Here is a 12,867-nt window from a genome sequence, read left to right as displayed (position 1 = left end):
CCTTTGTCGATTCAAGTTTTTTTTTCATACTTTAAGGGTTTAATGAACATACAGACATGCAGATGATTTCTCTACTGCAGAATATGTAAAGTTCCATTGCATAAATATGGCTTTATCGTTGCTGAAGTTAGTCTGATATTTATTTCAGTTATTGGTCTTTAAAAGTAATTTAATCAAATGTTTACATGTAAATTTATATCTAAATTTTGTTACGATGTCAACAGTTAATATTGTTATATTTGAGTTCAAAAAGTATATGATATTTGTTCATGTAAATAACATTTCCTGGAGCAACCAGGATTTTGCATCTGCCAGTTTCCTCCTACCGCAGGTCAAGGTTACCCAAATGACTTGTCAATAGCACTTTGCAATAAAGCAATCCAATAGCTTCGTTCATGCAAATTGAATTCGCTGCTGCCATTTATGTGTCACTTTCCCTTTTCATATCTCTGCGGCATCCCGTGTCCAGTGCGACACCTCCATTGTGCGGCGTTCGTGTCTCATTCTTGTTTATCTCCTTGTGGATGTGAGCCTTCAAGACGGTTTTCATTACCTTTATTATAGTGTGGGCACTTTATGCATTGTCCATTATACTCGTAGATCTTCGGATTTGAAAAAATATATGTATAGAAAACATATCAAAATGTCATGTGTGACATTTGACACAAATCTGTGCATTATTAGCAGTAATGTATATATACCATATAAAAAATGAGAAAAGAGAAGGTAGATAATATCGATATCATATATCCATATGATATATAGTATATTATATGATATATCTTATATATAAATAACTATATAAGTTATATATATGAATCATTACAGATAAATAGTATATATATATATATATATATATATATATATCTAATAGATAATATATTATATATAAAATTATATATATATATAATATATATATATATATTATATATATAATAGAAGATATAATATTAATGTAGTCTTATAATATATATATATATATGTGTGTATATATATATATATATTATATATATATATATATATATATATATATATATATATATATATATATAAAACAAAGGTATCACAATATGTTTGGACAATCAAAGCATTGGATTGTTTCGAATATGACTTAAGGGATAGAGTGCGCTTAGGTGCCTGTTTTGCATTTGTTCTCCGGGACCTTATTTCCATCTGGTCTGATAAATTCCAAAGAGCTGTGCTTTCTGTTTCCTGGAATTTAGCTGACCTGTTCTTATAATCCAGGAATTAAATTGACCTGTTCTTAGAATCCAGAAATTGAATTTACATGTTCTTAGAGTAAGTCTCTCTCTCTCTCTCTCTCTCTCTCTCTCTCTCTCTCTGCATATATATATATATATATATATATATATTATATATATATATATATATATATATATATATATATATATATATATATATATATATATATATATATATATATATATATATATATATATATATATAATATATATATATATATATATATGCGTAAATTGCCACATGAAACGTGAAAAATTAAAGACCAGGTACCAAGCGCTTTTTTTTTTTTTTTTTTTTTTACCTTGTACCCCGAAGAAGTGTACGCAATACACGAAAGCGCTTGGTACTTGGTCTTTAATTTTTCACCTTTCATGTGGTTATTTACGTATATATTTGTCACGTCCTGTTTGGTGACTTATTGCTGATATATATATATTACACACATATATATAATATGTAATATATATATATATATTGTTACGAAAAGTGCCAAGTACTGGTTACCATGCAATCAATATTACCTCACAAAAGCCAAACACCTGAACCCCCTATAACACATTTAAACGACTGAATACACTAAAGCAACAGTGATCCCTTCAACACTTCCAGTATTGCAGAAAATCAGACTAAGTTCATCAAAAACCGGTGTGAGTGGAATCTGTAAGTAATTAAATTAATCAAAGGGCATCACTCCATCAACAAACTTTCAAAACTCTAAGTATTTCCCTGATTTCAGAAGTCTTAGTACTTTCCTGGTTCTAAGTCACTTCAAATTAAATTGAAGGAAAGCAAATCAATTACCACTCTATGTTTCTACCTAACAATGATATAATCATAATTATATATATTTATAATGGTGTAAGATAAAGAAAACACCTTATAAAATTTTAAATACAAAAACCATTATTTTAAATTCAAAATTTATAAGTGAAATTCAACAATATCAGGGGGGAAATTACTGTTTACTTGAAAACAAAAAGTAAAGTTTAATTAATTCTTTTGAATCAAATTATGTAAAAAATTTAAATCAAAATTAATTTATCATAAAATTCAAGAAAATTAATTCAATCAAAATTCAAAACCAAAGTGTTAGGCAATAACTGAAAATTTGAAATTAATTCACAAGTGCTAAACACAAAACTTGAAAAAGAATTCTAAGAGTAAATGCAAATCAATTCACAAGTGTTAAATTTAATTAAATGTCAATGATAAAGCAGTGAAAATAACTAAGTCAATTAAATTTGTGAATGTAAATGAAAAGAAAATATAAAACAAAACGACACACTTCAATAAGAAAATGAATAAGTGCACAAACAATGGAACAGGGACAAAACACAAAAAAAAAATATCAGCAATGTGTAAAAGTGTAAATCTTTTTCATTCAAAAAAAACACTAACCAACAGTTTTTACCAAACCTTCGTAACAGACAACAGTTCCCTATCAATTATTAATTAAACACACATCCTATCCATTATTAGTTATTCACTGTTCCTAACATTATAGTTTTGCAACTAATAAAAATATAACACCACCTTTAACCTTTTTTGGGTATACCAACTTCTTTTCTTCTCTTGTAAATTACACTTTCACAAAAACAAGCGCCGTTACGAAATGTTTGTTTCATTCCACAAAAGAAATTAAATAAACTAAATAATTCTAAGAAATATCAAAAAAAAATATACAATTCTCACAATATGAGTGACCAAATTTACGTTACTTAAATTTAATCTCGTATGTCGAGTGAGAGAGAGAGAGAGCGAGAGAGAGAGAGCGGGAGAAGAGGAGAGGGGAGGGTAGATCTAACTGCCCTCGAGGTCTTAAGATCGAATGAAAATCCTTCTTCCTTGCGGAACAAATTGGGCTAGGCAGATGACAAATACGTTCTGGGTACGAAAGCTTCTCGAAAGTTCTGAAATCTGACGCAATCTTACATAAAGAAATGAGTAACATGCACGTGGTACTCGGCCAAAATACATACGTACAAGACAAGATTTGCTCAAACAGGTACGTACCCGATTGAAACGGAGGGTAAACGATAATTAAGATTGACATGTTTTTGATGACCACGTAAAAAGAGTCCGAGCTCATTATCAAACGCGCTGACAGAGCAGGGACGCAAACGGATTCTCGCAGACTCTTTTAATTTTAAGTGCTGACTAAAAGTTTAAACATTTGCAGCTTTTTGAAAAAGACAAGGATCTCTCTCTTTACGTTTAGATATATATTCTTTTACAAGAACGTTAATGGCGAAATCTGAAACACACATTTTAAAACATTTTCATAATTACTAAGCTATCTATGAATCTGAAAAAAAATGTTACACAATCTACAAGACATTTCAAAGAGGGGAAACATGCATTGTTGAAAAATAGCAATATAAATATACCTCCCCCCCCAGAAGATTTTTTTTTATCACGGTGTTGAATCCAACGATTCGCAACGAGATAAATAATCAGCAACTACATTGTTTTTGCCACTAATGTGCTGCACCTCTAAGTTATACTGTTGCAGGCACAAAAGACCACCTGGTCAGTCTTTGATTATGGTTTTTTTCATTTTCTGGATAAATGACAGTGGATTGTGTCAAAACACTACAAATTTCTTTTTTCATTCCTAGGTCTATTCACATACACTTCAAATTTTTTCAATGCGGTGATTAAGGCTAAAGTTTCCTTCTCAATTGTCGAATATACTTTCTGATGTTTTTTCATTTTGTAGACATGAAGCATACAGATGGTAGATATTATTTTTATCTTCTTGAAGTAGAATGCTCCAACACCACAGTCTGACGCATCAACTTGTATCACAAATTTCTTGTCGAAGTCTGGAGCTTGCAAGTACTGGTTCTTGAAAGTTAAAATGGCTTTTAAACTTCTCAAAGGATTCTTGACACTCTGGAGCTCCAAATAAACTTAGCTTTGGGACTAGTCAAGTCTGTCAAGGAAGGGAGCTACTACGGCTGAGAAATTTGGGCAAAACGACGATAGAAACCAGCCATCCCCAAAAATCTCTGTAGCTGTTTCCCGGTAGGAGGTGGGGGTAGCCTTACGGATACCTTCTACATTAGCATTTACTGGAGCAAGAAAGGCCTTTCCCAACTTCAACCCAAGATACTGTACAGTTGCCTTTCAAAAACTCACTCTTCTCTAGGTTTGCTGTTAATCCTGCTTCTTGTAGTTTCTTGAAAAACTTTCTTCAGAATCTTCAGATGTTTTCTTCCCACGTTGTAGAGTAATCACGATGTCATCTAGTATACACCTACTCCTTCTATTGATCCTAGGCAGTTGATCCATCACTCGTTGAAATGTTGCGGTGCATTCATCAGACCAAAACGGCAGAACAGCATTACTGATATATGTCCAAAAGGAGTATAAAAGCTGACAGCAGCTTCGCATTCTCATCTAAGGGAATTTGATAATATCCTTTCAACAAGTCTATCTTGGAAACAAACTTGGCTTGCCCAAATATTATCAATAACTGATCTAATAAGAGGCAAAGGATAATTATCAGCCACACTGATAGAATCAGCTTCTAATAATCAGTAACACAATCCTAAATGCCATCTGGTTTCTTCACTAACACACATGGAGAACTAAAAGTGACTTGAACTGGTTCTGCTAAATCCATGTTGCAGCAAATACTCAACTTCTTTCTTCAAACATCTCGATGATACGGTGATAAGCGATAGGCTCTTGCTTGAAAGGTTTTCATCTTCTTGAATCTTGGATTTCATGCTTGGTCAGATCAGTACGTCCTAGGCACCTCTGAAAAAATTTCTGGAAAACTTCTAATTACGTCACCTTAAGTCTTCACCTTGTTTCAACACTCCAGATGTTTCAGTTTATCCTCCAAATTTTCCAAAATTGAAGAATTATTCATCTTGCTTGCAGCTCCCAATTCGTAGCCATCATCGTCTTCTGTAGATAAAGTTGTCTGGGTTACTGACACAGTTTCAGTTTTAGTTTCTGAGAATAAGGTTTCAAGAGGTTCACATGTAATTCTTCCTTGTCTTCTTTTCTTCTTTCTGGTGTTTCAACCCACATAATTCTATCACTTAACTCTGAATTATCTTGTAAGGACCTTGAAATTTATTAGTGAGGGGAAAATCTCTTGACAGGTAAGAACACTAACACTTGTTGACCAATAACTAAACTTCTTAGCTTAGCCTTAGCATCAAATCTTCTTTTCATTTTCTCTTGACTCATTTTCAAGTTTTCTAAAGAAAAGAATTTTTCTAATCTCTTTCAACCTCTTTCCTTAAGTTCTTCACATACTCTGCTTTGGCTTTCCTCTTGATTTTCTTCCCAATTTTCTGCAAGAATTCTTCAACGGTCCCTCTAACTTCTCTTCCAAAAATCATCTCATTAGGCGAACATCCCATACTTTTTCTTGTAAGCACTCCTAACTTCAAAACACATTTAATGGGTAAACCAACATCCCATTCTCTTCCTGACTCAGAACAATATTTGTCAGCATACTTTTCAATGTCTGTGGAACCTTTCCAAGGCACCTTGAGTTTCTGGAATGATAAGCGGTTGATAACTGTTGTTTCACCCCCTAAATTCATCATCATCCTGGAATAACTTTGAAGTAAAGTTTGTTCCTCTGTCACGTTTGTACTATTTCTGGTATTCCAAACTTTGAGAAAAACTCCACAAGTTTCTCAGCAAACTATCTTGGCAGATATGTTTTCTAACAGGGATTGCTTCTGGATACCTTGTCACTGGACCACATTAATGTCAACAAATACTCATTTCCTTTTCTTTGTCTTCGGCAATGGTCCAACCATATCAATAATCACTTTGCTAAAGGTTCTCCTCTACTTCTATAGGTTGTAGGGGGGCTTTCTTGATGTTCATTCGGTTTTCCAGCTATCTGGCAGGTATGACACTCACACAAAACCTGCTAACATCTCTGTGAAGTCCAGCCAGAAAAAATATTTCATGATCTTCTCCACAGTCTTCTGATTCCCATATGTCCAGACTCATGAGCTACTGCAACCACTTGCTTTCTCAATGGATATGGAATCAAAATTTGATGATATTTCGCCCCATTCAGCATCTCTGGTATATCTGTAGTCATACTTCCTCATCAGCAAACCTTCCTTCAGATAGTAACAGGTAGGAGTTTGTTGCATCTCTTCTCGATCAACGACTCTGAAGAACAAATCAGTTAACGATGCATCTTCTTCTGCAAGTCCATCAGCTTCTCTCATTGTCACTTGACCAACTTCAAAGGTTGAATTCTCAATATCTGCTAACTCAGCTACTGTAGTTTCAAACTACTGTCTTCAGCACACTTTGACTACTCGGAGTCTCTTCAGGAACATCAGTTCTTCTTCTTCGTCGTCGTCTTTCTTCATCTTCTTGGGAAATCTCTTCTTTTGTCAGCGCTATGGGAAACTTCTTCACTTCCCTGGAATAATTCTTCTAAGCACAAAGATCCTTCACTTGATCCTTCTGGGTGGTGTAAATCCCTCAGTTTCTTCACTTACAGTCGTAGTCCCTCTTCATACTTCTGGTAGTTACACAACTAGAAACAGGTGGGGGGTTATTCTTCTCCCAACTCTTCTGTAGGACTAAATCCTCATGGTTTGTCTGTCACTACAGGACAAGGAATAAATGGCACACCACCAACTTCATTCCCCAACAGAACATGTATACCTTCCACAGCTAGTGAGTCCTTTACAGCAAAATCAACATTCCCTGTCACCAATTCACTGACAGGTGTAAGCGGCATATAGGAGTTACTTCCTCTCCTCCTATACCTTTCAGAAAAAAATAACTGAATCTCCTGTGAGACTCTCTCCAACTGAGGTGGAGAACCACGTACTACCACACTATGGTTACTCCCCCTGTATCACGTAATATCTTGACTGGTACCTGCATCCCTCCCTTCTTGAGTTGAAAAACAGCATACCTCATAGATATATGGCTTAAAAGCTCCACACTGCTTAACCACTCACTGCTTGAGGTAACATTTCCACTGGTTGCTAAACATTCAGCTTGTTTAGTTTTCATTCTTCTCTGGAGTCTGATTTCTTTCCACACTGCTCCTTCTTGTAGTTTGTTTCACAACTTGACCTAACTGGTTTTGACTGCTGTGATTCCGGGTAACACTCTTGACTGTAGTGTCCTACTCTTCCACACTTGAAACAGACAACATTAGGTTTCTGTAACTGTCTTGAAAAACTGGATGAGGATTTCACATTAATTTGCTGAGCTATATTCCTTGTGTACTCTTAGTAGTATCACTTGAAGGTTTCCCATTAAATTTGTTGCCTGTTATTTGGATAAGAACTTAAAACCTGGGCGTTGTTGACTCTGGTACTTGACATTGTAATTACGTTTGCTACTGATTATATTGTAAGCTTTCACTAAGTGTAGCAGCTTTTGTCAAGTTTCTTCACTCTCTCTCTCTTAAATAGGCTCTTATATGTTCAGGAATTCTTAAGATACTGTTCAAGAACAAGTAACTCTTCTAACTCATCAAAAAGTTTTAAACTTTAGCAGCTTCCTACCCAACGTTTGAAAACACCCTTTTCTCACTTTTTGTAAGCATAATCTAAGAAGGTTTCCCCTTCTCATCTTTTCTTAATTTCTGATCTCTCATTGTAGTACTCTGGGGTCATCTGGTAAACTTGTAGCACACTGTGTTTAAGTACTTTGTAGTCTTTACACTGATCAGCTGTTAAGGCTAGATAAGAACTTCTCCCTTTACCAATCAAGACCTTTGTAGCAAACTGACCATTTATCCTCTGGCCATCCCCAAATACCTGAAGCACTTTCTCAAAAGTGATCAAAACTCATCTGGAGCTTCTTCAGTAAACTTAGGGATTAACTTCTGTACTCTCACTACATCAAATACAGGGGGTCTTGATTACCTTGGTTAGGGTTAGACGGTGTTACAGGTAATGTGGATCTAGCTTTTATTATTCCATTCCCTTTCATTATCTTGCGATTTCTCTTCCTCTTTTATTCTTTCTTTCTTTCCCTCTCTGCTGCTTTTTTTCTTCTTCTCTTTCTCTTCTTTTCTTTGTTTTTTTCCCTGTCTATTCTTTTCTCTTTCAGCTTGCATTCTCTCTCTTTCAGCAAGCATTTTTAGCTTAATCAATTCTCTCTGCTTCAATGCGTCTAAGCTCTAACTCTGCATCACTATTCTCTTTCTTTTCTGCCTTGCTTATTTATGAGATCAGCACGTGCTACATTCAACAACTCTTGAGCCAATTCTAACTCATCTTCATCAGTTATTCTACCAGAGTTTTATCAATGATTCCATAGCAATACATCTTATTTGTGCCTTTTACCCCATACTAGTAGACACCATAACCACCACATGCCTCTGCTAAAGCGCTCCACTGTGCTCTAGACAGAGTGGTTTCAGACAAAACTTGGACGGAAGGAGCTGCTAAAAAATTCCTGAACATTGAACCTGAGCCATTTTCCTCTAAGTTGTTCCAATTTACAATTCAATACAATAATGCAAAACAAAATTATATGGTCACTCTCCTAACAAAATATATTCTAACACCACCAGTATATCTAGGAGTGATAATGAAAATCTGCTTTCCCGGGTTCTCTGGGCACCATTAAACAATGTTTTACGAAATTGCCAAGTATCTGGTTACCATGCATCAAATATACCCTCACCAAAAAGCCAAACACCCTGAACCCTCATAACACATTTAAAACGACTGAATACACTAAAGGCAACAGTGATCCCTTACACTTACCAGTATTGCAGAAAATCAGACTAAGTTCATCAAAACGGTGTGAGGTAATCTTGTAAGTAATTAAATTATTAATCCAAAGGGCATCCACTCCATCAACAACTTTCAAAACTCTAAGTATTTCCCTGATTTCAGAAGTCTTAGTACTTTCCTGGTTCTAAGTCACTTTTCAATTAAATTGAAGGAAAGCAAATCAATTACCACTCTATGTTTCTACCTAACATGAATATAATCATAATTATATATATTTATAATGGTGTTAAGATAAAGAAAAACACTTATATTTTAAAATTTTTACAAAAATCTTAAAAATTTATTATTAAATTCAAAATTTATAAGTGAAATTCACAATAGCAGGGAAATTACTGTTACTTGAAAACAAAGTAAAGTTTATTAATTCTTTGAATCAAATTATGTAAAATTAAATCAAAATTAATATTATCATAAAAATTTCAAGAAAATTAATTTCAATCAAAAATTCAAAAAGTTTTAGGCAATAAACTGAAAATTTGGAAATTAATTCACAAAGTGCTAACAACAAAACTTGAAAAGAATTCTAAGTAAATGCAAATCAATTCACAAGTGTTAAATTTAATAAATGTGCAATGATAAGCAAACGTGAAAATAAACTAAGTCAATTAAATTGTGATGTAAATGAAAATATAAAACAAAAAAGACACACTTCAATAAGGAAAATGAATAAGTGCACAAACAATGGAACAGACAAACAAACAAAAAAAAATATCAGCAATGGTTGTAAAAGTGTAAATCTTTTTCATTCAAAAACACTAACCAACAGTTTTTTACCAAACCTTCGTACAGACAACAGTTCCTATCATTATTAATTAAACACACACTCCCTATCCATTATTAGTTATTCACTGTTCCTAACAATTATTAGTTGCAACTAATAAAAATATAACACACTTTACCTTTTTGGTATACCAACTTCTTTTCTTCTCTTGTAAATTACACTTTCACAAAAAACAAGGCGCGTTACGAAATGTTTGTTCAGATTCCACAAAAGAAATTAAACTAAACTAAATAAATTCTAAGAATATCAAATATACAATTCTCACAATATGAGTGACCAAATTTACGTTACGTTAAATTTAATCTCGATGTCGAGTGAGAGAGAGAAGAGAGAGAGAGAGGAGAGGTAGATCTAACTGCCTCGAGGTCTTAAGATCGAATGAATCCTCTTCCTTGCGCGGAAATTGGGCTAGGCAGATGACAAATACGTTCTGGGTACGAAAGCTTCTCGAAAGTTCTGAAATCTGACGCAATCTTACATAAAGAAATGAGTAACATGCACGTGGTACTCGCAAATACATACACGTACAAGACAAGATTGCTCAACAGGTACGTACCCGATTGAACGGAGGGTAAACGATAATTAAGATTGACATGTTTTGATGACCACGTAAAAAGAGTCGAGCTCATTATCAACGCGCTGACAGAGCAGGGACGCAAACGGATCTCGCAGACTCTAATTTTAAAGTGCTGACATAAAAGTTAAACATTTGCAGCTTGAAAAGACAAGGATCTCTCTCTTTACGTTAGATATATATTCTTTTACAAGACGTTAATGCGAAATCTGAACACACATTTTAAAAACATCCTATTCTAAGCTATCTAGGAATCTGAAAAAATGTTACACAATCTACAAGACATTTCAAAGAGGGGAAAACATGCATTTTGAAAGTAGCAATATATAATAATATATATATATATATATATATATATATATATATATATATATATATATATATATATATATATATATATATATATATATATATATATATATATATATATATATATATATAGATATATATATATATGTATATATATATATATATATATATATATATATATATATATATATATACATACATATATATTTATCTATATATATGTGTGTGTGTATGTCTATTTTAAATGTGCTTGACTTCTGCGAAGTCTTTGCACAAGCCTGTCACTTTCATCATCAAACAGATGAATCCGGGACGAAACTATGAAATACATACGAATAAATGAAGTCTTGTTAATGAAAATAAGCATTTAAGCCTTTCTGGGCAATTTGGCCCTCAATAATCACTATTTTTTTTTTTTTTTTTTTTTTTTTTTTTTTTTTTTTTGCTACCGATTAGTGGCGAAAGCTTAGTGGGTATTGCGGCATGGTGACCTTTGATGTTTAGAAATTGACATTTCAAGGATCGAAATGGAAATTCGGAAAGATGTTTAGAGGTTAAAAATGCTTTTTTTTTTTATCTAAACCTACATTTTTTGAAACTCGTGACACTAACGAAGAAGGGAACTAAATCAGAAATTAAGCATTCAACAGCTCATGTATTTTCATGAAATAGAAGAAAACTTCACTTTGGTGATGATGGAATCTGGGTACTCACCGATTTATCTCCAACGTTTAAAACTCTGCAGACTAATTTGGCGGTTTTCCCGGACTGCACAGTGAGACTTCTGGCCGTATTCCTGTCGAAACTCGGACTCGCGGGGTGAGGAGTGGTTGAAGGAGGACCTAGTTTCCCGCCATACGGGACTGCGAGACGATGTCCGCCGACGCCGTCCGCTGCGACAACAGCGCGCGTATCATCCAGGTAATCCGCTGGCTCCCCTCTGTGGAAGTTGCTGTCGAAGTTGGGGAAGTGACTCTGTCTGGTGAAAGTGGAGCCACTGGGATCTCTCCGGACCCCGTACGCCATGACCGGGGTCACGGGTTGGTGGTGGTGATTGCTGTGGTGAGAGTTTTGGTGGTGATTGTGATTTTGACCGCTGTTGTGGTGGTGGTTGTCATTGGAGGTGTGGTGATGGGTGTGATGGTGGCTGTGGTGGGGAGTGTGGAAGTTGTCCTGCTCGTTTTCTAAGTAAGGGTTTTGGTAAGGGAGCTTCGGGTAGTGTCTCCCGGGAATCTTGACGTCGGAGTCGTAGTCGGGGAAGTCCCTGTCCATAGTCGCAGGTTGGTAGTCCTCTCGCGGGACATGGCCCAAGAACCTGGCGGCGCTGTCCGTCTCGCCTGCAAAAGAAAAAATAAAATCAAATGAAATAAAAGAAAAAAAGAATAAATAAATAAGCAGATCGTATTAGAAGATTTTGCATGATTAGGACTGGGGTCATTTCAATTCTTCTCGTGTTGTCTTGTATAAAATTTGATCAGATGTATAAAACTGATAGACAAGTGAGAACATAAAATAAACCTTTACTTAAACGATCTCCTAACTGATAGTCAATTTGATATGCATAAGAACAGCTCTCTCAATAACATGAATCAACAGAGAATGTTGATATATGAACGATTGTAAAAAAAAAAAAATGGAAAATCTTGTTAAACACGTGTGTATGTGTGGTTGTGTGTGCATACTATATATATATATATATATAATATATATATATATATATATATATAATATATATATGTATATATATATATATATATATATATACTATATATATATATATATATATATATATATATATATATATATACGTGTGTGTAAAGAGACAATAAAGTATCCATGTACCACTGCTCTCCGAACCCGGAAATACACACTTGACTCTTAATATTCCATATCCTTCGCGTCCAATTTATTTCATATCGAGCTCCACTAAAATAGTCAGTCCAGGAATCAAAGAGAGTTCGGCCGCTTGGATCTGTAAGGTTTTAATGGCTTCATCATTTAAGGTGCAATGGCTTTAAAGTGGGATAAACACTAATGAGTTTGACCCAAATCCCAAAGAGTCTCTGATTAGATCGCCTCCGGAGGCTGAGGACCCTAATGGGATCGGACGGTTTAGTTCGGTAGATTTCAGTTGATTCCCTTTTGGGATGGGCAGCAATACCTTTTGGAATCGAGGT

General features: G+C 34.4%; 1 protein-coding gene across 2 annotated transcripts in view; it reads right to left on the bottom strand.

Moving 5' to 3' along the window:
* The window catches only part of LOC135222919 (zwei Ig domain protein zig-8-like), a 38,816-nt gene extending 26,759 nt beyond the window's left edge, over window positions 1-12,057 (bottom strand). For both annotated transcript variants that reach the window (XM_064261346.1, XM_064261347.1), the window contains exon 1: window positions 11,405-12,057. In XM_064261346.1, coding sequence (XP_064117416.1) covers window positions 11,405-11,962 — 558 coding nt within the window. In that variant the 5' untranslated portion in view covers window positions 11,963-12,057. The remainder of the gene's footprint in view (window positions 1-11,404) is intronic.
* Between the last annotated feature and the right edge of the window lie 810 nt (window positions 12,058-12,867).

Source organism: Macrobrachium nipponense, chromosome 8 (genome assembly GCF_015104395.2).
Source record: "Macrobrachium nipponense isolate FS-2020 chromosome 8, ASM1510439v2, whole genome shotgun sequence".
In the NCBI taxonomy this organism is placed as follows: Eukaryota; Metazoa; Arthropoda; class Malacostraca; order Decapoda; family Palaemonidae; genus Macrobrachium; species Macrobrachium nipponense.
Note: the sequence above shows the minus strand (reverse complement) of the source record. Positions and strands in the feature narration are given on the sequence as shown.